The following is a 21,705-nucleotide window of genomic DNA, read 5'->3' on the forward strand; positions in this document are numbered from 1 at the left end:
TAGCTGTAATTATCTACTGAATATTAGTTGATAATAAATTGTTTGTAATTTATTTATGAACATGTTTTATGTTTAAAAAATATATAAAATTATTATTTTGTAATAATATATAATTTATGAGATAAATTGAAAATTTTGTCCCTATGGTTTGTAAGAAGTTAAAATTTCGTTCTACGATTAATTTGAATTTATCCCCTATAATTTGATAAAAGCTTCATAGATAGTCCCTATGGTAGAGATTATTTAAAATGATTTAACAAACCATAGAGATTATATGTGAAGTTCTATCAAACCACGGGAACTAAGATCTAAATTTTAAAATCATATGGACTAACTTTTAACTTTATTCTAACCATAGGGACAAATTTTAGAATTTAACTTAATTTATAATATATTACATAGTCAATATTTTGAGTTCTTAAAAATTGAATTGAGTTTATAACATGATATATACTATATTTCTAAATGTTTTAAACATTATTTAATATAATTATGTATTTTAAATTTTAAAATAGATATAATGAAAACATAAAAATGTTGTTTTCAGACTTTACATTGTTTGGATCACATAATCCGAAAACAGTTTTCATAAACAAAATTCGGGTTATCTACTAGACACATATTTACTAAATTCAATAAATCTGAAAACATAAAACAAAATCTGGATTGCGAACCAAACAGACCCTTAGGTTTCAATTAGAAAAATGGCAAAACTAAAATTGAATAAGAATTTTAACAAATCTGTTGTGGAGCTGGTAATCTGACTTTTTCTAATTTCTTATTTGTCATCAATATGATATGTAGTACATACAGTGTAATTGTTGAAGACTGAGTTATTAACATTTATATATATGGTGTAATTATTAAAGTTATTAGTTTTCAATATAATCTGATTAAAGAAAAACCAAAAAACAAATATACTTTGCATTTAAACGAATAACCCTTCATATATGGTTTTTCTCCCCAAATATCTCTCTTCGAATAAATCTCCCAATTTGATTAATATCGCTCTTTATTTTGCATATTTAGTTTTATCTAACTAGTTTTTTTCTTTTCTTTTCTTTTTTTTTTCTTTTTATTACAAGATTCAATGTTTGACTAAATCTTTATTTATTTATTTATACATATTGTCATTTATTTGTTTTCTTTTTTCTAATGTATTCGTTTGTATTCTTATCATGTTTTATTTCATATTATATTAATATGAAATTATGAGATTTAACTGATATATATTTACACAAATAGTGTAATTGTTATGTGAAGTTATAAGGATTTTAACCATCATTATTTCATGCTTCCTAATTATAATGCTATATTGCATCTTTCCAAAACTATATTGATCTCAATATAATATGGTAATTAGCTAATATACATTTACCAATGCAATTGAATAGTAATACAAAATTATTAATTTTAACTAATTTACCTTTACACATAAGTTATGAGGTTTCATGTAACACCCCCAACCTTTCAAAAATAGTTATTTTCAATCAATTCAAATTTAATTATGGATTTTGACTTTCTTGTTTGTTTTTTAAATAAGTGTGAATCCGATAAAATCAAAAGTTGCTTAATTTGACTTTAATAGATGTTCAAGATCTAATAAATTAAAGGGTAATTGCACAATGCAGTATTCTTAAGGATAATAACAACATTTTAAAAAGATTACAAATATAGCAAAGTCTATCTGTGATAGACTTTTATCGCTGATAGACTCTTATCAGCAATATAGTCTATCACTGATAGAATCCTACTAGCGATATAGTCCATCATTGATAGACTATCTAAATTTTATCATATTTGTAATTTTTTCATATTACGCTATATCTGTTAATACTTTGTATTTGATTGCTATATTTGCAACTTTCCTTAAATTAAGTTTACAATATATTAAATCAAAATATTGTAGTTTTCAAAATCTTGAATTAGAGATTTTGAAGGTAAGTTTCATAATTTTGGAAGTTTAATGTATTTATTTTAATTTTAAATTTTTATAATCAAAATTGAGTTTATTGGAAAGATTATCTTATAAAAGGTACGTGAAGATATCGATATATTTGAATTTTATGATAAAAAAGAGAAACTTATTGTTGTTGTTGTTATATAAAGATATTTGAATAAGTTTTTTAAGGTTAAAATAACATATAAAAAATAAAAGGAAGTTAAGAAATGGAGGAAAAAAATCCTTAGTTATCTAATAGCCGCACAAAGCCCCCTTTCCTTCTTTTCATGAAGAGTAACACTCTTTACTTCACACCATTATCCCTGCCATTTCGCTCGACTGTAGTCCACCACACGTCGTCGTTTTTCCTAAAACCATCATCGTCACGGAAGTTAGCTTCAATAAGTGTCATGGATCTTCCTATCTCATTCACTCACTTTTTCTCATTTCCTCTTTCACATTTCAAATCTCTTTTTCACCGCTATTTACCAAACATCATTGCAATTTCCGTTGTATGGTTATAAGAGGAATCGACCAACAGTGTTTAGGTGATTATTAGGGGCTTTTTTTTTTTTTTTTTAGGTTTTTGTTAAAGTTTTGGTTTTTATGTGATATGATTGGTTTCAATTAAATTAAGGATTGTTTTGGAGTTTGGTGGCAATTTTGGTTGGTATCTAACAAAGGGTGTTCGAAGACGTCCGATTTAAATATAATGCAATATTACAGTGTATTCTTTGGATTTGATTTTGTTTGTGATGGATGATTTTTTCAGGTTTAATGTATAGGGATAATTTGAATATTTGTTAATTAGTATTTTTTATTTTAAAAATCGTTTTGCTATTTTTACGAGTGAAAACTTTTTGTTAATTTTCCAAATGAAACCTTAAAATTTTCTATTTATCTTGTCAGCTATTATTTTTATTAGATGGAAAATCCAACATGGGCTTAATTATTGATACTACACCTATGTTTGGATTAGCATATTTTTAAATTTAAGTATGGTATAAAAAATATGTCAAAGAGTTTTAAAAAATACATGATTATAACAATATAGGAAGAAGACTTCCATTCGTCTGTCACTCCTCTCAGCTCTTTTAAACTAAATTCGGATGCGATTGCTTTAGCAAGTGATATGGATGTTGGGGCTATTGTTCATTATTCAAACGTGGAGGTCATGCTTATTTTGGAAAATAATTTTTGGTTATAGAGACCAATTGGATTTACTGAAGTCGTTGCCATATTTGATGGAATAACTCGGACTATTGAAGTTGACATATTTTTTTTTGGGCTAAGACTGATTTTCTTATCATTTGAAAATATTTTGATCGAAAATACTAGATATAGGAATGAGATTGAGGTTTTTATTGACTCTATTCGTGATTTATATTGTAGTGGTTTAGTTCTTGGCTTCCTGCTCATCAATCACTAGAGTAATTATTTTGTGGCACATGAATAAACTTTTCATACTCGTAGAATTGGATTCTTCGAAGTTTGGATAGAAGACGATGGAATATGCTCTTCTTTCTAATTTGTATTCCATTTAACATTTTGTTGTTAAAAAAAGGAAAAAAAAAATCTACGAGTAAACAAATCAAATATTTAAAAATAAAACCGTCAAAGTCTTCAATCTCATCCACTCTCCTTCTGTAAAATAAAAAAGTTGATAAAGAGAATATGGTTGAATAAACGAGGTGGGTGAAAAATGCATGGATGAGGCCTCATTTTCTCTCTCTCAATGTATATATCTTTAAGAAAAACTTATCTCAAGCATATTTGTAGAAAATATATAAAATACTGTCATTTTAAATCTACTTAATTTATTTTATATTATTGTCCATACAAGTCATACATGTAACATTATTTTAATAAAAAAATGCATTAATCATATTATCATTTAAACTAGTAAAAAAATCAATTAATTTGAAATAAAGATCTTAAATTGGAATCTTGTACAATATTTCCTTTTATTCAATTTTGTGGACTACAAAATGAAAAACAAGGAAAATCTAGTTCAATTAAATGTAATTGAATGAATAATTAGTCAACATTGACCTAGCTCAATCGGCATAAAACTTATACGAAATCAATTTTGAGGTAAGATGATCCTTTCTCTCACTATTATATATTTTAATAAACAAAGAATGAATACTTAAAAAGATAATATAAGCAGTTGATGCAATATTTATATATATATACCCCTACGGTCATTTTCATTAATATTGTGGTTCTTAAGTCATGCTTTGTATTTGGTATATGAATATGCTAAAATTTTCTTTTCATTTGCTTTTGCTTTTATCTATTTTTTATTTTTTGTTTAAATAATGCTATTAATTGTTGTACACCATATATTGGTTTGGAAAAACAAATAAAATGTTAAAAAGAAGAAAAAATTACCTTATTTTCTTTTCTTAGATTTGAGTTTCGTCATGTGAAATTAATTATAATCATGTTTAAAATCAATCATAAAAGATGATCATATAATTATTTATTTCTAAAACCAATGATAAATTGGATCATTCTTCTTAGAAAATAAGTATATTCAATTATTCATTTGCATTTATTTTTAAATATCTTTTGGTTACATTTATGTACATTATTTATGTAGTACACTCAATTTTAAGACGTATCCAAAATTTTCCAATAAAATAACATACTAAAATTCAAAGTACTATACTAGCTCTTAACTTATAAGATAAAGTTTGGCCAAGAGAATCAAAATGTAGTAATACTATATAGGTTTGACCGTGTACTTCTTTCTTACCATTTTTTTAAAGTAAGAAGTTGCGAGGAGGGGGGGGGGGGGGGGGGGGGGGGGGGGGAACTACCACTATTATATCCAATTTACATGAAATGCCCCCCATCTTGTTAAATTTTACATGGTAAGAAGATTATGATAATATGCAAAAGGTTAAAAAAAAAATACATTTGGTTCCCAAACTTTCATGAAAGTAACTATTTAGTCTCTAAATTTTAGGTGGTAATAGTTTAGTCCCTGTACTTTTAATGTAAGCAAATTAAATTGTTACATAGTAAACTTCAGGGACTAAATTGTTATAAAATTGAGAGTTCATAAACTAAATCGTTACAAACCAAAATTCATGAACTAAATTGTTACTTTTATGAACGATTAGGGATTAAAGTGATTTTTAACCTGTGTTAAAAGTTGAAAGCCACAAACCTTTATGTTGACGACATTGAGCAATAGTTATATATATATATATATATTAGAACAAGAAAGTTTATCATGTAACAAACTGTAGTTGGACAATGATGTAAGTTGCACAAAGATAATCGCAATTATGCAATATCATCCCTAAATTTGTTGAGAATCACATGAAGCCATGCCACTTTCTAGTTATTTAAATTGGTATATAATAAATGACATTCTATTTTATTGATTATAATAATTTCAATTTATATTCTTGAGCTTCAATTCACCATATATTATTACCTAATACCATTATTTGTTAAATTGTAAGTCAATTAATTATTGACTAAGAGGTTAGAGATTCAGATATCCCTCTTAATTCCATCTATTGTTACATTTAAAATAGAAAATAGTTATTTGTAGATATTTGATTTACATAAACACAAATAATTATTCTTAAATTATATGTAAATCCGTTATGATATAAAATTGAAAATAGTTTAACCATGAAAAATTATCACATACTAATTGTATTATATAATTAAAAAAAACATTTATTTTATCTTTCTAACCAAATTTCTCTAGTCATCTTAACCAACACCAACTTGTTTATATAGATCTCATTTATTATTGGCAAATCTTTATTTCATACACATGGTTTAAAATTATTCAAATCCTCACGTTGCTTGTGGTATAAAGTCTCATAAGGTAGTTGCCCTAGTTCTTTCTTACCAAAAATATTTAATTTTATTAAAAAAAATGTTAATTTGACTTCGTTTTTGTTTGTTAGGTGGACGATCTTGCATAATTTTATGTTTGATTTTCTTTATTAGAAATTGTAAATTAAAATTAGCTTCCTATTATAGAATTGTAGAAAAGTACGAGTAACTAATAAGAAAATAATAAAAATAAATAAAATTTAATAGATTAAATGGCATGTTATAAAAGATAGATACTTCATAGCTTGAAATCAAAGGTAAATGCTATAAAACCAAAGCTAGGCTAGAAACAATGAGGGCAAGAAACAATTGGGAAAATACTTATTGTTTGTCATATCAATATGTTTTTAAAAATACGGTGGACTCACTAACATTAATGGGGTCCACAAATATTTACCAAGATAGATTTATAGTGTGAATATAAAGAATATGATAATATCGAAATATGAAAAATTGAATAAGACGAAAGAAAAAAGTAAAAAAAAAAAAAAAAAAAAAAAAACTAATGGATAAGATTAAGAGCAAAACAAAAGCAAAAGCTATATAAAATAAATACCTAAAACAAATATTCCAAACTATTATGGTCACATATATTTAAGAATGAATATGAAATGGAAATTACTTTTTGTACTTTTTAAAAGACAAATATTTGGGCAGGCTACAATTATCAATATGTATCCCATTCATTCTCAAATTAATACCTACCATTTGGTAAAAAAATGATTTTTAAATTAAATTATTATTTTATTATCATTTAATAAAATGATGGACTACATGGAGATAAGTATAGCCAATACTGCATTTAGTGCATGTTTGAGAATTATTTTAAAATCGTCAAAATCACCTTTGTCATTTTTAAAATCACTCGAAAATACACTTTTAATCACTCAAAATTAATTTAGTTTTAAATTTTATACTTTTAAATGCAATTTTCATATCATCAAAATTAGTTTTGAAGGATTAAAAACATGTTTCAGAGTAACTTTGAAAATGACAAAAGAGATTCTAGTCATTATAAAATCACTCATAAACACGTTGTCATTACTTTTTTTAAAATCACTTCAAAACATACTTTTAATTATTCAAAATCAATTATGATTTAATAAAAATTGCATTCAAAAGTTAAAAAAAAAAAAAAAAAAAAATTAATTTTATGTGATCAAAAGCAAGTTTCTAAAGGATTTTAAACATCGTAAAATTGATTTTAACCATTTCAAAATTACTTCTAAATAGGTATGAAATTGATAAAATGTAAGATATATACTTCTCATCTTTCAAAAATCTTCTTTGACAAAATTATACGAACTCTTTAAAATATTATTTTTATTAATCGAGTCAAGACGAATATTTAAATAGATTATTCGAATCAATCTACCTTGCCCTTGGCCCTATGTTTTTGAAACAAAAAATGATTGATTTAAATCACAATGACATGTGTCAAAGTATTTATTTAAAATAGTATACCTCAATTCTTTTTGTTTTCGACTAAAATTGTAAAAGAAAAAAAATCCTCTATGAAAAATTGTACCGATGGCCCTATGTATTTGAAAAAAAAATGATTGATTTAAATCACAATGACATATGTCAAAGTATTTATTTAAAATAGTATACCTCAATTCTTTTTGTTTTTAATAAAAACTGTAAAAAAAAAAAATCCTTTATGAAAAATTGTACCTGCGACCCTCACTCATTTTCTTTAAAAGATTAGTTTTATAACATTTTGCATATGATATTATGAAGATGAAAGTATATAATGAAACATGTTGTGTATGCATAATAGTATTCCATTCTTATTCTCGATTTTGGTTCTTTGCTATTCACTGTGATCATTAGAGTATCTTCTCCTCACCAATAACCATTAATTTTCTTTTGCCTCGTGTGATCTAACATGGAAACAAAAATTAGGATGGAGGAAACAATGGTGGGAATCGAATTGGGATACAATTTTTGAAGAAGACGATAAAGTGATAGAGCACCATTACAATGCAAAACATGAAATTGAAGACATTGTAATACAATTTAGAGGTCTAACTTGTATCTAAACTTTTGATCAATCACTTATAAGAGAAGAATACTAAAAATCAATGAATGAGGAAGTAATGATGGAAACCAATAATTATTGGTACGTGATAAAAAAGAAACTTAATATTATACGTACCATAATAATTCTCGTTATATAATTTCACTCGCTAACGAAGAAAAGAAAAGATTTTAAAACTTGTATTTTTTAAAAAAGTGGATGAAATTTCACTTAGACTTTTCGCCTCTCGGAGGAGAGTACTCCTAACAAAATAAATAATTTTTTTTTAAAAAAAACCTATCTTCCTAGTAATTTTATTACCACATTTGTTCTGTTTTTAAATACAAAAAGAAATTTTAACAATCTTAGGGAGGAGGAGGCGAAATGTCGTGTGTGTAGTGGCGAAGTATGAATCAGGCAATCATCCGTCCACGTGGCAGGTACTGGTATCACGTGAGCGGAAAGAGGTGACATCAGCATCCACGGTGGCAATGTTTGGGTCCACGTATCACCGAGCCGGGTATAAAAGGCTTCCCTCTCTCCAACCCTTTGGCCAGAGTTGTTTATTCTTATCGACAGCACCGTAAGTTCGTAACCAGGCCTACCCTTTCTTCTCCGTTGAATAATACCAAACAGATAATAAAAAGATTTAGAGAGAGAAAGTTACATGAAAAAGGCGAAAGAAAGTAATTGTAATTCAGATTGAGGAAGAGAAACCAAGAGCTGCAGCAGCACAGAACTGGGAGCTGAAACCATAGTTGGAGCGAGGAAGAACCGGAACGAGAAGAGAAGGAGTTGGATAGGTCAAAATTTAGAGAGAGAGAGAGAGAGAGAGAGAGAGAGAGAGAGATGGTGACGCCGTTGACAGGGCTACAACACAGGGACGGTGGCGGAGGAGTGGCTTTTTTGGCTAATTCTGTAAATAAAATGGATTCCGCTTCGTCTCCGTCGTCGCCCAATGATTGTTTGAGGAGCTCCGAGCCACAGTCTCCGATTCTTATTTTCCTTTTCTTCCACAAAGCAATTCGCAATGAGCTCGATACGCTTCACCGGCTAGCCATGGCCTTCGCTACCGGCCAGCGAGCAGATATTAGGCCGCTATTTGAACGATACCATTTTTTGAGATCGATTTACAAGCACCACTCCAATGCTGAAGACGAGGTAAAATTTCTGATCCATTTCCGTACCGTTTTACACTTGTACATGTGTCGCTCATTTTCGCCTCGTTTGCTTCTCTTTGGAACCTAGCATTATCGATTAACTTCCTTTGAATGTCTGGCTTCTTTTTGTTCCGTGCGGTTGCCGGTTAATTCGTAGGAGTCGGAAAGGAAATGCGGTAATTGAACTTGGTTGGTAATTGAAAATTTCTGCAGAATCAGAACTATAAATCCACTTTGTTAATTTCCTCTGTTTTTTTTGGTCTAGTTCAGTGGTACATAAATCGTTGCTTATGCGTGATAATTTGTTGAACATGTGAAAATTGTGCAGTAGATCTCATTTCCTGTTAAAGACGATTCGACCTTGTGTGACAATCTTCTTTAGGATAATTACTGGATTCTGATGTCCGTTTTGTCCAGTCCCCAGCTTAATTAACCTCTCTTCGTTGTCTGTCTATACGATATAAGTCTGTCAATAAACAAATTGTTCTTTCGAAGGAAAGTAAAATTGAAGAATAACTGAACGTAAGAGTTTATATTGTATTGTCGTGCTCTACTTTCCTGATTTAGATTCTTTTTGTGTTCTTGTTTAATTGTTTAGTTGCATTCTGGGTTCTCTAATGCCTTTTGCTACTTTGTGGAGTTCGTGAGTGGAAATTTATCTTTGTATTACATCAATCTTCACTTTCAAGAATGCAAAAAATTGAAATTGAAAACGTATCTGGTATGACTGGTGTACTTCAATCAAAGCAGGAGCTCTGCTGTTGTCTGTAAGGAAGTAGTTCAACTGAATGTAGTTCGGAGGGGGATGATAGGAATACTGAGGATTCAACAATAATGAGCTTGTACATTAAATTAAATATGAAAGGAGCTATCAAGACAAGAGTCAGTTGTTGGATTTTTTTGATTTGACTAGATATGAATTTCTAGTGGCTTTTGCTGCCTCCTGCTTGAAAAAGGAGTGAGTTAGAAGAAGCTGTCTTACAAAGGCTGCAATGAGCCATGGGATATTATTTTGCAACATTGAGCTTTTTATCCTATATTTTATAAAAATGGCCATGGGGTTCAAACACCCCTTCTGTGAGAGAACAGCTGGATTAACAGAAATTTCTGGGATGGATTATCAGGAATGTTACAATGTTCTTATTTTCCTCTGTTCATTTTCTTCCCACTTGCTGTTACAATCCTTACTTCTAAAAACATATATCTGGACTTGCAGGTAATTTTTCCTGCCCTTGATATTCGCGTGAAGAATGTGGCACAAACATATTCTCTTGAACACAAGGGTGAAAGCAATTTGTTTGATCATCTTTTTGAGCTTCTTAATTGTAATACACAAAATGACGAAAGCTTCCCAAGGGAGTTAGCATCCTGCACTGGTGCCTTAAAGACATCTGTGAGCCAGCACATGGCTAAGGAAGAAGAGCAGGTACTCTATCATGGCAGTCCATGTCTCTTCATTATTTTGTGCAAATCTCTGACCAGTTAGTTCCGTCTTAGAAATGCAGTGTTTAATAGCAGTGAAAATCTAAATTCCGTTGAAGCAATACATGAATTTTGCACACTCAACCCTCAAGAAACAGTAGATGCTGTTAATTTATATTACTAATTATATCTTACCAATTCACGTTCTTACCAAGTATGTGTACTAAAAAATATGAACTTAACATATAATTTATCTGGTGTGATTAAAAGGGACTGGGTGAGAGATGTTTTAGTGTCTGAAAAAATTATTTCAATGGGACAGGAAACTACTATGCTCTATGAGTTGATATACTTTTGGCTGCATGTCCAGTGATACATATGCATTTTTTCTGATATATATTCTGTGGAGCTTCACTATATTCATTTTCCAGGTATTTCCCTTGCTTATAGAAAAGTTCTCAATTGAAGAGCAGGCATCTCTCGTTTGGCAGTTCTTCTGCAGTATTCCTGTGTACATGATGGCTCAATTCCTCCCTTGGCTTTCATCATCTGTTTCACCTGATGAATTTCAGGATCTACAGAAATGCTTGATTAAGGTAGTCCCTGAGGAAAAACTTCTCCAACAGGTAAGTTTTACTTGGGTTCTTTATTCTGATTTGCCAATTTTATTTATAGCCGATTACTGATACTCTTTATTTAAGGTCATATTTACTTGGATGGAAGCGAGAAGTTGTGACGATCTATCAACAAGTTGGTTTGGTGATTCTCTAGTTGGACATCATACAGATCCTGCTACTGATACATCAAATCATCAAACCGAAAATGTAAATTGTGCTTGTGAATTGGCCAGCCATGGAAAAAGAAAATACTTGGAGTCAAGTTCTGAGACATCAGATTATGTGGCAACTCATCCAATCAATGAAATACTGTTTTGGCATAATGCCATCAAAAGAGAGCTGAATGACATAGCTGAGGAGGCTAGGAAGATACAACTTTCTGGGAACTTCAGTAATCTATCAACTTTTAACGAGAGGTTGCAATTCATAGCTGAAGTTTGCATATTTCATAGGTATATTATTCTTACTCTTTATTGCACAGATAGTTGGAGTATGCCAGAGAAAAATTATAGCCCAATCTCATAAAAAGTGCTAAAAGAAAGAAATTGTGGCTAGGGAAATAAATGTGAAATAATATTTTATAATTTGGCTATAATTCTTTGAAAAAGTTCTATAATAAGGACGTACATATACTTCACAACTTTGATATGAATTGGATTTTCATTTTCAAATGTTATTTCCTGCAAATTTTTATTGCACACAGTTCATATTCATTCAACTATTTTCTTGAAATTATTCAACCAAACTTATATTACTCACCCTCTTTTCTCATCACAGTATTGCCGAGGACAAGGTAATCTTTCCTGCAGTAGATGGAGAGTTTTCTTTTCTCCAGGAACATGCCGAAGAAGAAAGTCAATTCAATGAGTTTAGGTGCCTGATTGAAAATATTCAAAGTGCAGGGGCTAGTTCTACTTCAAGAGCTGAGTTTTATGTGAAGTTGTGTTCTCATGCTGATCAAATAATGGATACCATTAAGAGGCATTTCCATAATGAAGAAGTTCAGGTGCAACTTCCTGGTTGATATGGCATCTTCTTGCAATTTTATTTCTCCATTTTCGATGACTGGCTTATACCGTGCAACAAGTTCCTTGTACTATTACTCTAGTATTACACAAACATCAGTTTCCATGAAAGAATAGAATAGTGCCTTTATAGATGATAAATGGGATAACTTGAAAATGAATATCTTGTATTTTCTGAAAAATGAGTTGCTGTATTGTTTCCCTTGGCTTTTAGGTTCTTCCACTTGCTAGAAAGCACTTCAGTTTCAAGAGACAACGGGAATTATTGTATCAAAGCTTGTGCATGATGCCTTTGAAATTGATTGAACGGGTCTTGCCATGGCTGGTAGGATCAGTGAAAGAAGTTGAAGCTAGAGATATACTCAAGAACATTCAGTTGGCAGGTTTGTTGATGTAACTACTTTGTTTGTTCTTTTCAAGTGCCAAACTCTTGAAATTTTGATTGCAGATGTTTATTATATACGTTTATTGCTAATATTAGCATTAGTAGTGTTCTGATAGCATATAATTCTCTGAATCAGCTCCAGCTAAAGATACTGCTCTGGTGACTCTCTTTTCTGGTTGGGCTTGCAAAGCGCGTAATAATGGTTTGTGCTTGTCTTCAAGAGCAGTTGGCTGTTGTGCAGTTAAAAGGCTTACTGACATTGAAGAAGACATTGTTCAATCATCTTGTTCATGTGCCCCTGCATTGGCTGCAAGGGAAAGTCCAAAATCAGATCCCGAAACTAATGGTAATGTCAAGAGGCCAGCCATACGAAATGTATCAATGGCATGCAGAAGCTGTGATGGCCGTATTGCTTTGGAGACTGTTAATATCCAACAGCAATGTTGTAGTGATCAGTCCTGCCATGTTCCAGCTTTAGGAGTAAACATCAAGAATCTGGGGTTAAGTTCTATTTTCACTTCCAAGTCTATGCGATCTTTATCTCCCAGCTCTTGTGCACCATCTCTCAATTCCAGCCTTTTTTCATGGGAAACGGATTGTGCCTCTTCTGATGTTGGGTCTGCAGGACGTCCTATTGATACTATTTTTAAATTTCACAAAGCTATACGCAAAGACTTGGAATATTTAGATGTTGAATCTGGAAAACTTAGTGATTGTGATGGAACATTTCTCCGGCAATTTATTGGAAGATTTCGCCTTCTATGGGGGTTATATAGAGCCCATAGTAATGCTGAAGATGATATCGTATTTCCTGCTCTGGAATCCAAAGAGACATTGCACAATGTAAGTCACTCGTATACACTAGACCATAAGCAGGAGGAAAAATTATTTGAGGACATTTCATGTGTTCTCTCTGAGATTTCACTCCTCCATGAAAGTTTGCATGAGGTTCCGTTGGATGAGAGTTTTTCCAGAAGTATTGTTGGGTCTGTTAATGTGGTGGGGAAGGATTGTAACAGAAAATACAACGAGCTTGCTACAAAGCTTCAAGGAATGTGCAAATCTATAAGAGTCACTCTGGATCAGCATATATTTAGGGAAGAACTTGAACTTTGGCCGCTGTTTGGGAAACACTTCTCCATAGAAGAGCAAGACAAAATAGTTGGCCGTATCATTGGAACCACAGGTGCTGAAGTTCTCCAGTCAATGTTGCCATGGGTAACAGCAGCACTTACTCAGGACGAACAGAATACTATGATGGATACATGGAAGCAAGCCACAAAAAACACCATGTTCAATGAATGGCTCAATGAATGTTGGAGAGGGACTGCGTCGTCTACTTTAAATGGTGAAACATCAGAAGCATGTGTTGCCGGAAAAGGTTTGTGGAATATTCTATTGCTCTCACACTTATTTAGACAATTCCTCAATTGTTTAGTAATGAAGAAAAATATATATCACCTATCTCTCTCTTTCCCCTTCCAGATTCTGGGCTCATTGAGAGCTTGGATCAGAATGATCAAATGTTCAAGCCTGGTTGGAAAGATATTTTTCGCATGAACCAAAATGAACTTGAATCAGAAATCAGAAAGGTTTATCAGGATTCGACTCTTGATCCAAGGAGAAAAGCATATCTCGTGCAGAATCTTATGACCAGGTATGGTTTGATATAATATTTTATCTTAAGCGTTTTGTCAACTATGTTTATCTTACTCCAAATTGAATAGTACATGTTCCTATACTGTGTTACTATGCTGATGAAGGTAAAGTTGATTTATGCTATTCTTTTGAATTAGTCGCTGGATTGCTGCACAGCAGAAATTACCTCAAACAAATGTTGAAGATAATTCCAATGGTGAAGATGTAGCAGGACGAACAGCATCTTTTCGCTGTGCTGAGAAAAATGTGTTTGGGTGTGAACATTACAAAAGAAACTGCAAGCTTCTTGCTGCTTGCTGTGGGAAGTTATTTACCTGTCGATTCTGTCATGACAATGTCAGCGATCACTCAATGGACAGGTATTATTATTTCAGGATTTAAATCACATTCAATTGGTATTTTGCCCCTCTGATATTTAGTCCCATGTTTTTAGGAAAGCAACATCAGAGATGATGTGCATGAACTGTCTAACAATTCAACCAGTTGGGCCAATATGTACAACACCTTCTTGCAATGGATTGTCAATGGCGAAATACTATTGCAATATTTGCAAATTTTTTGATGATGAAAGGTGCAAACTCTGATACTTTTATCATTTTAAGGTTTATGATATTATACATGTGGCTTGATAAGACCTCAGGGGAAGTGATATTGTCAAGCAAGATAGCTAACAAATAATGTTCATATTAACAATTTTGCACATAATATCAGATACAACTGATTGTGTGGGTGCGTGTGTTTTTTGGTTTTATTTTTGTTTTTGTTTTTGTTTTTTTTTTTGTTTCTTCTTCTTCTTCTTCTTTTTTTTTTTTTTTTTTTGAAAAGATACAAATGATTTCTTTGATTGTTAATATTTCATAAAATTTTCCATTCTCAAAATTGGATTCATCGTTTTTTCCCCATTCATATACTTGCATGCTGCAAAGGGGTTGATAAATGGTCACTGAACTCAGATTCATAATCCTACTTTAATGCCTAGATGAAGTGGGATTATATTAGGGATACGTAGAATTTGGGATTAAAAGACTAATTAGGGATACGTAGAATTTGGGATTAAAAGACTATCTTACAATAGTTCTTAGCAGGGCAGAAAGGTATAGCTTGTTGGGATGTTACTTGAGAAAATTTTAGGTTCAATACCTCCTTATGAGTGGTGGATGTCTAAGGCCTCTTGTATTATCGGTTAGATGTTATTCTTTTAGATTTGAGACTATTTTTTGTTGGTTTGGGCTTTTCTTTGGGGCTGTCTTCCTATATGTTCTTGTATATCCTTTGCATATGTTCTCGATAGCCTTCGTACGTGGCTGACAAATAGGCAGTTCTTAGCCGACTAAAATGTTTGTGGATAAAATTCTTGGTTGCTGACATTTGTGAAAAAATGAAGGAGAAACTAATCTCTTTTACTCAGTAGGTAGTTGAGTGAGCAGTTTTTAACTTGAAGAGTTTTGGCTAAAGTAAAATGCCTATCAACCGCCCTAAGAGGCGGCTCCATTGGCAAGGGCTTGGGGTCCCTCTGTCATACCGGCTTAAAAGGTCCCAGATTCGGACGGGTGGGCGAGCTTAATACCCAAAGTCCTTGATGTCTCTCTGGGCGGGTGTGGGTGCCCCCAGGTATAAGGAAGCAAAGCTCCAACTCCCAGTTATATATTAAAAAAAAAAAAAAAAAGAAAAAGAAAAAGAAAAAGAAAAAGCCTATTGACAGGAGTCAGGAAATCACCCAAAATTTAGATGACAGAACAATCAAAATCGTACGGACATTATATTCAAACATAGGTACAAAGATACTCAATTCTAATCAAACAAGACTAACCTAAGAAAGGTCTTATCTAGTACCAAAATGACCAAACTCAACTAAGCTTAAAATATTAGCACCCACTAAAGTAGCCGGAGCTCCCACCTAACCACAATTTTTCAGAAAGCTAACGTAGGTTACTAATTTCACCGTTGATTCAACTGATGGGAGTCCTGTGAAATTGTTGACTGCCTTACATGATGTCTTTTGTGGCTATATCCTCTTTCATCGGATTGTACCAATGGAAATTCTTTAACTCATACAGTTTTGTTGACTCTTGCCTTGTAGTTTCATTTCATCAAAGAATTTCATTTCTTATTTAGTTTTCTAATAAAGTGTTTTTAGAAGAACATGGATCTAGCTAGATCTTTTTTTCTCTTTCTACTTTCTTAAAAGTATACTACTCTCTTTATGTTAATTATAAATTCCTAAAATTTTACTGATGAATTCTCATCGTCACAATTGTGCTCCAGGGCCGTGTATCATTGCCCATTTTGCAACTTATGCCGTGTTGGGAAGGGTCTTGGAATTGATTTTTTCCATTGCATGATTTGCAATTGTTGTCTTGGGATAAAGCTGGAGAGCCATAAGTGCCTGGAGAAAAGTTTAGAAACGAATTGTCCCATCTGTTGTGATTTCTTATTTACATCCAGTGCAACAGTCCGACCTCTACCCTGTGGTCATTACATGCATTCAGCTTGCTTTCAGGTTTGAATTATTTTCTTATGGATCCTGGATATTTAAATGAACTTTGGTTATGTTGGTGTGGTCTTCTGTAAAATGAGTTTGGAATATTGATGTTTGGCGTTTGTAGGCTTACACTTGCAGCCATTATACCTGTCCTATTTGTAGCAAGTCCTTGGGAGATATGGCGGTAAGGGAATTTTCATTTATTTTTATTGATTTATTGTGTTTTTTTTGTCTCACATTTTTTTNCTCTCTTCCAATTTTTTTAAATTTTGGGGTGCGCTTAAACCACTTAACTTTGTGCAAGGATGAAATCCTTAAAGAGAGGTTATTTTTAGTTCGGGTAATTCTGTAAAGAGCAGATAGAGTAATAGTTGTTGAAAACGTTGATTGAAGTTTGAAATTAATATCAATTCCTTCCAATTTCTGGACACCTCAACTTTTCAATTCTTACAAACATCACCTTTTTCCAACTTTCACTTCGCACCACCATATCTTTTGCCGCAGCTCACTATCTCTAGAGTTTTGATCTGAAAAATGGTCAGTATTTGATTTTATTCTGTGAAGTGTCGCATCACTCCACTTAATATCATGTAAAGTATTATGATGTTGTTTGCCAGAAAACACGGATAAATAACAGTGTAATCACAAGCTAAGGAGATATTCACATTTAGTTCTTCTTTTAGTGAACACTGAGACTGTTTATTGAACCAACGAATATCTGCAAAAGGGAGGGTAAGGTGATAGGACATCACCGCAGCCCCGTGGCTAAATCTTGAAATATGTAAGAGCTTCCCAATTTAAAGCGGCAAAGATGCCCACAGTTTTTGGTTTTGTTCGCTGATTGATCTACTGCAAGTAAAGATTTTAAGAAGACATTTCTTGTGTAAGGTTAGGAGAAACAAACTTGTAATGTGGTTTCCTCTGTTCATAAATTTCTCACATTTTATTCGGTTTGGGGGTTTGACTAGTTTTTTCTTTTACGTGTCAAGTTTGTTTAACTTGCGTTGATGTCTGAGATGGAGACTTTTAACATCTTGCTTTTATGTTGTCATTTACACGTAAGTCCATATAAAGAAAAATTGAATAAGATTTTCATATTGTTTTGCCGCACATGCTCAGGTTTATTTTGGCATGCTTGACGCCTTGTTGGCTGCTGAGGAGCTGCCGGAAGAGTACAGGGATCGTTGCCAGGTACATTCTGTTATTTCTTCTCTGTTTGGAATTGGTTTGAGAGAGCTTTGTGGCTTTATTGTTCTTACTCGACTATGTGACTACATCATTGCACGAAAAATAAAACCACGAATTCTTCCTTGCTCCCGACACAAACAACAAACCCACAAGCAAAAATGAAGAAAGTTGTTCACTTTTAAACCCTTTTACTTTTGACTGAGTAAATCTCATTATAGTTTTGAAATTTTAGTTTCATTCCAATTAAGCTAACTGTGCTCTTCCTAGGAGGTACTTAGTTTTCTTAAAGCTAATCGCATCGGTGAATTATATCAAGGCGATGCTTTGATCAAATATAGCAATTTTAAAAGGTTTCAAAGCCAGAGGTTCCAAATTTTTATTTTTATTTTTTTATTTCTGTTAGGCGGGCTGATCAAAACCTCATACCTTGAGGTTGATAATACAAGTTTATACCAGTTGAATTATGTTCTTGTCTATATTAGGAAAAAAAAAAAAGAAAAAAAAATTACCTACCATTTTTCAGTTACTGGTTACTAATAATGCTGCTATTGCGGAAAGAAATATTTGACAGAGGAGTTGGAGAATTTTAATTGGGAAATTATTTCAAATGGTAATACTCTTGAAAATATTTACAAGATACAACAAAATTTTAGAACTATCAATGATAGACGCTGATAGACACTCTATCAGTGTCGATTGTCTATCAGCGTCGATCAACGTCTATCATTGATAGTTCTAAAATTTTGTTGTATTTTGTAAATATTTTGATTTATTTTTCTATATTTAAATACAACCCATTTTAATTTGGGGGTTAAAGAAAAAACTTATAGCTTAGTAATTTTTATGATATTGATATTATTTGAGATTTATGTTAAGGTACAAGTAGTGTAATGATGAATTGGAATCCAGGACATATTGTGCAATGACTGTGAGCGGAAAGGCACATCGCGGTTCCATTGGCTATATCATAAATGTGGGTTTTGTGGATCATACAACACTCGGGTGATCAAGAATGATAGCACATCTGCTGATTGCCCCGCTTCCAATTAGTGAGAGATTTCTTTTACGGTGACAAAAAGTATATATTCACGCCTTTTTATTGCTTTCATTTGTACATATTGATGTCGATCCCTCTCCACCAGGAAACTGGTTTTTTGTTACATCTAATATACACACAACACGTTGTTCATATCGGTCTCTATGTAGATGTCCTTTTTATATGGCTTCAAGATTCATCATCCGAACTGTAAAATTGAATTTACTTTGAAAATTCAATATTCATAGAACAACATCATTGTCTATGTGTTAAGAGTATCAGGTTCATATGTGGTGGTTAGATTCTGGGTTGAAATCGGTAGTTCCTCGACAGTTTTTGTTTGTTGCTTTGCTTTTCGTTTAATTCTTATACATTTATAGATTATTATAGATAATGAGTTCTTCGGCGGAATATGTTTAATTGCTAAATGCTCAATGCGAGTTATCTTTTTCCATAAATAGATTTGTGTCGTCGTGGGACTAACTGTACCAAATTCATGTTGAGTCACACCAGCGTCCCACCTCAATTGACTCAAACTCTCTGTAGTCCCTCAGAGGGTTTTATTTCATTTATTTATCCTCTCTCTCTCTCTCTCTATATATATATATTTTTTTTGGGTATTACTAATTTGCCCAAATTACTTGGGTTTTTTTTAATTATTTAATTATCTTTTATTTTTCCTCCTCCTCTTACTTCTTTATAATAGTTTTATTTATTTATTTTTATTTTTTATTTTTTTATCTTCGTTAATGTTTTGATTTTTTAGTCAAACTCGGGAATTTGGTTTAATAATTATTTGGTTTTTAATTTTAATAAGGTAAATTATAAACGGTAGCAAAATAACACAAGGAGATTTATAAATCTAGTAATGATTTTTTAAATTTGAAAATTTAGCACAAATTTAAAATTTGAATTTTCCCCCCTTTCTTTAGTAGGGGTCATATATGAGAATCTAACATGAAAGAAGAGTAAATCTAGTCCAGTTCAAAATTATTTACAAATATGGTACGATTTTAACTTTTATTAGTACTTATCACTAGTCGAGGTCTTATCATTAATAGACCTACTAATGACTGAGTTTATCTAGATTTATCTTTGATGAATTTGTTTGGTAGACTTATCATTAATTGAGGTTTATCTTTGATGGACTTATCTAATAGACTTCTATATCACCAATTGACGTCTATTAGTGATAGAAGTTCATTATTGATTGTTTGCAGGCTCGTTTAACACTATGTTTACTATCAGTATATTACATCAAAAGGATATTAAATTGACATATAAGAATGGTGTTATTCTACTTCATTTATTTTTATGTGATTTATTGCCTGTTCATCTTTTTTTATGTTTATTATGGGTGAACATTATCAATAAAATAAAAATGCTACTATTATGAATATTATAATAGAAAATAGATGTCCATTGCTTAGTGTCCTAAGGTCATGTGTCACCATTTACGTTATTCATGTGCCATGTAGTTATTCATGTTTGGTGTCCATTAAGTTCACATCCTACTAGTCATTTTGTTTATAAATAGTAGCATTTGGTGGATCTTAAAAATACTTACATTGATGATAATTCTACTTCCACTAATTTCCATATTATCGAATTTCATGGTTTTGGTTATTTTATGTTTTAATTATTTATTTTATAATTTTAGTTTTTATTTATTTATTATTATTATATAAAAATATTATTATGTTATATTTTTCATATCTATATTCCCGTTGTGTTCCTCAATTTTTTATAACACGTTATCAACACGAGCTCCTATCATTTTCTCCGTTAAAGGTAGGTCCTAAAGGTATGTCGGTTTTTCCCTCTTCATTATAATTAAGAAATTAAATGTTATTTTGCATATTTAGTACATATTAAATTTCTAATATAAATATAATATTTTGTGAAGTGTTGCCATGACAAACCTTACAAAATTAGAATTCACAACCCTTGACATTAATGACAATAGTTATTTATCATGGGTGCTTGATGTCGAAATTCACCTAGATGTTATAAGCTTGGGAGAAACAATTAAAGAAGGAAATAAGACATCTAATAAAGACAAAGTGAAAGCTATGATTTTCCTTCGTTATCATATTTATCATGGGTGCTCAATGTCGAAATTCACCTGGATGTTATGAACTTGGGAGAAACAGATAAAGAAGGAAATATGACATCTAATAAGGACAAAGCGAAAACTATCGTCATCGTTTCCATGAGGGATTGAAAATAGAGTATCTTACAATAAAAGATCTCTATATCTTGTGGAAAGATTGAAAAGAGAGGTATGATCATAAAAAAACAGTTATTCTTCCTAAAGCTTGTTATAAGTGGATGCATTTGAGGTTACAAGATTTCAAATCAGTAAGTGATTACAACTCTGCATTATTTAAAATTAGTTCAAAATTGTTGTTATGTGAGAGAAAATTACTGATTCTGATATGTTAGAGAAAACATTTTTTACATTCATGTCTCAAATATGCTCCTGCAACAGCAATATCGAGAAAAAGGTTTTAAACAGTATTCTGAATTAATTTCATGTCTTCTCGTGGCTGAACAAAATAATGAGTTATTGATGAAAAATCATGAATCTCGACCAACCGAAACAACACCATTCCCGGAAGTGAATGCTGAATGCTATGAATTTTAATAATAATTGTGGTCGCGATCGAGGTTGTGATAGTGGCAGACGAAGAAATAAGTATTATTTTCGTGGTGGTCATTTTAATCATTTAAATTTCAAAATGATCACACAAAATGATGATCACAAAAGAAAAGCCTCACAAGATAAAAGTTCAAAGAGTGTTGAAAATAAATGCTTTCAATGCGGAATGACTGGGCATTGATCACGTACCTGTCGTACGTCAAAACACTTAGTTGACCTCTATCAAGTCTTGGAGGAAAA

At 31.6% G+C, this 21,705-nt stretch overlaps 1 protein-coding gene across 3 annotated transcripts; it reads left to right on the forward strand.

The window, feature by feature from the left end:
* Positions 1-8,375: 8,375 nt before the first annotated feature.
* Positions 8,376-19,076, forward strand: LOC120070253 (zinc finger protein BRUTUS). 3 transcript variants are annotated; one of them, XM_039022144.1, is made up of 14 exons: positions 8,376-8,990; positions 10,206-10,415; positions 10,843-11,037; positions 11,113-11,480; positions 11,806-12,034; positions 12,268-12,436; positions 12,575-13,819; positions 13,924-14,095; positions 14,235-14,456; positions 14,531-14,668; positions 16,363-16,597; positions 16,704-16,763; positions 17,699-17,770; positions 18,644-18,780. In XM_039022144.1, exons 1-14 carry the CDS (start codon positions 8,679-8,681, stop codon positions 18,656-18,658), a joined length of 3,642 nt encoding a protein of 1,213 aa, XP_038878072.1. In that variant the 5' UTR covers positions 8,376-8,678; the 3' UTR covers positions 18,659-18,780. The 3 variants fall into 3 exon arrangements, with proteins under 3 accessions (XP_038878072.1, XP_038878071.1, XP_038878073.1); XM_039022143.1 differs by having other exon boundaries at positions 8,679-8,990; positions 18,677-19,076; XM_039022145.1 differs by having other exon boundaries at positions 8,853-8,990; positions 9,740-10,415; positions 18,677-19,076.
* Positions 19,077-21,705: the final 2,629 nt, after the last annotated feature.

Source organism: Benincasa hispida, chromosome 1, assembly GCF_009727055.1.
Source record: "Benincasa hispida cultivar B227 chromosome 1, ASM972705v1, whole genome shotgun sequence".
Lineage (NCBI taxonomy): Eukaryota > Viridiplantae > Streptophyta > Magnoliopsida > Cucurbitales > Cucurbitaceae > Benincasa > Benincasa hispida.

What these genes read in the sequence shown, in the direction of transcription:
- LOC120070253 (XM_039022143.1), top strand. Translation starts at nt 8,679, where the DNA reads ATGGTGACGCCGTTGACAGGGCTACAACACAGGGACGGTGGCGGAGGA. An exon ending in TCCATAATGAAGAAGTTCAG is followed by an intron (nt 12,035 to 12,267) that starts GTGCAACTTCCT and finishes CTTGGCTTTTAG; the next exon opens with GTTCTTCCACTTGCTAGAAA. An exon ending in AGTCCTTGGGAGATATGGCG is followed by an intron (nt 16,764 to 17,698) that starts GTAAGGGAATTT and finishes GCACATGCTCAG; the next exon opens with GTTTATTTTGGCATGCTTGA.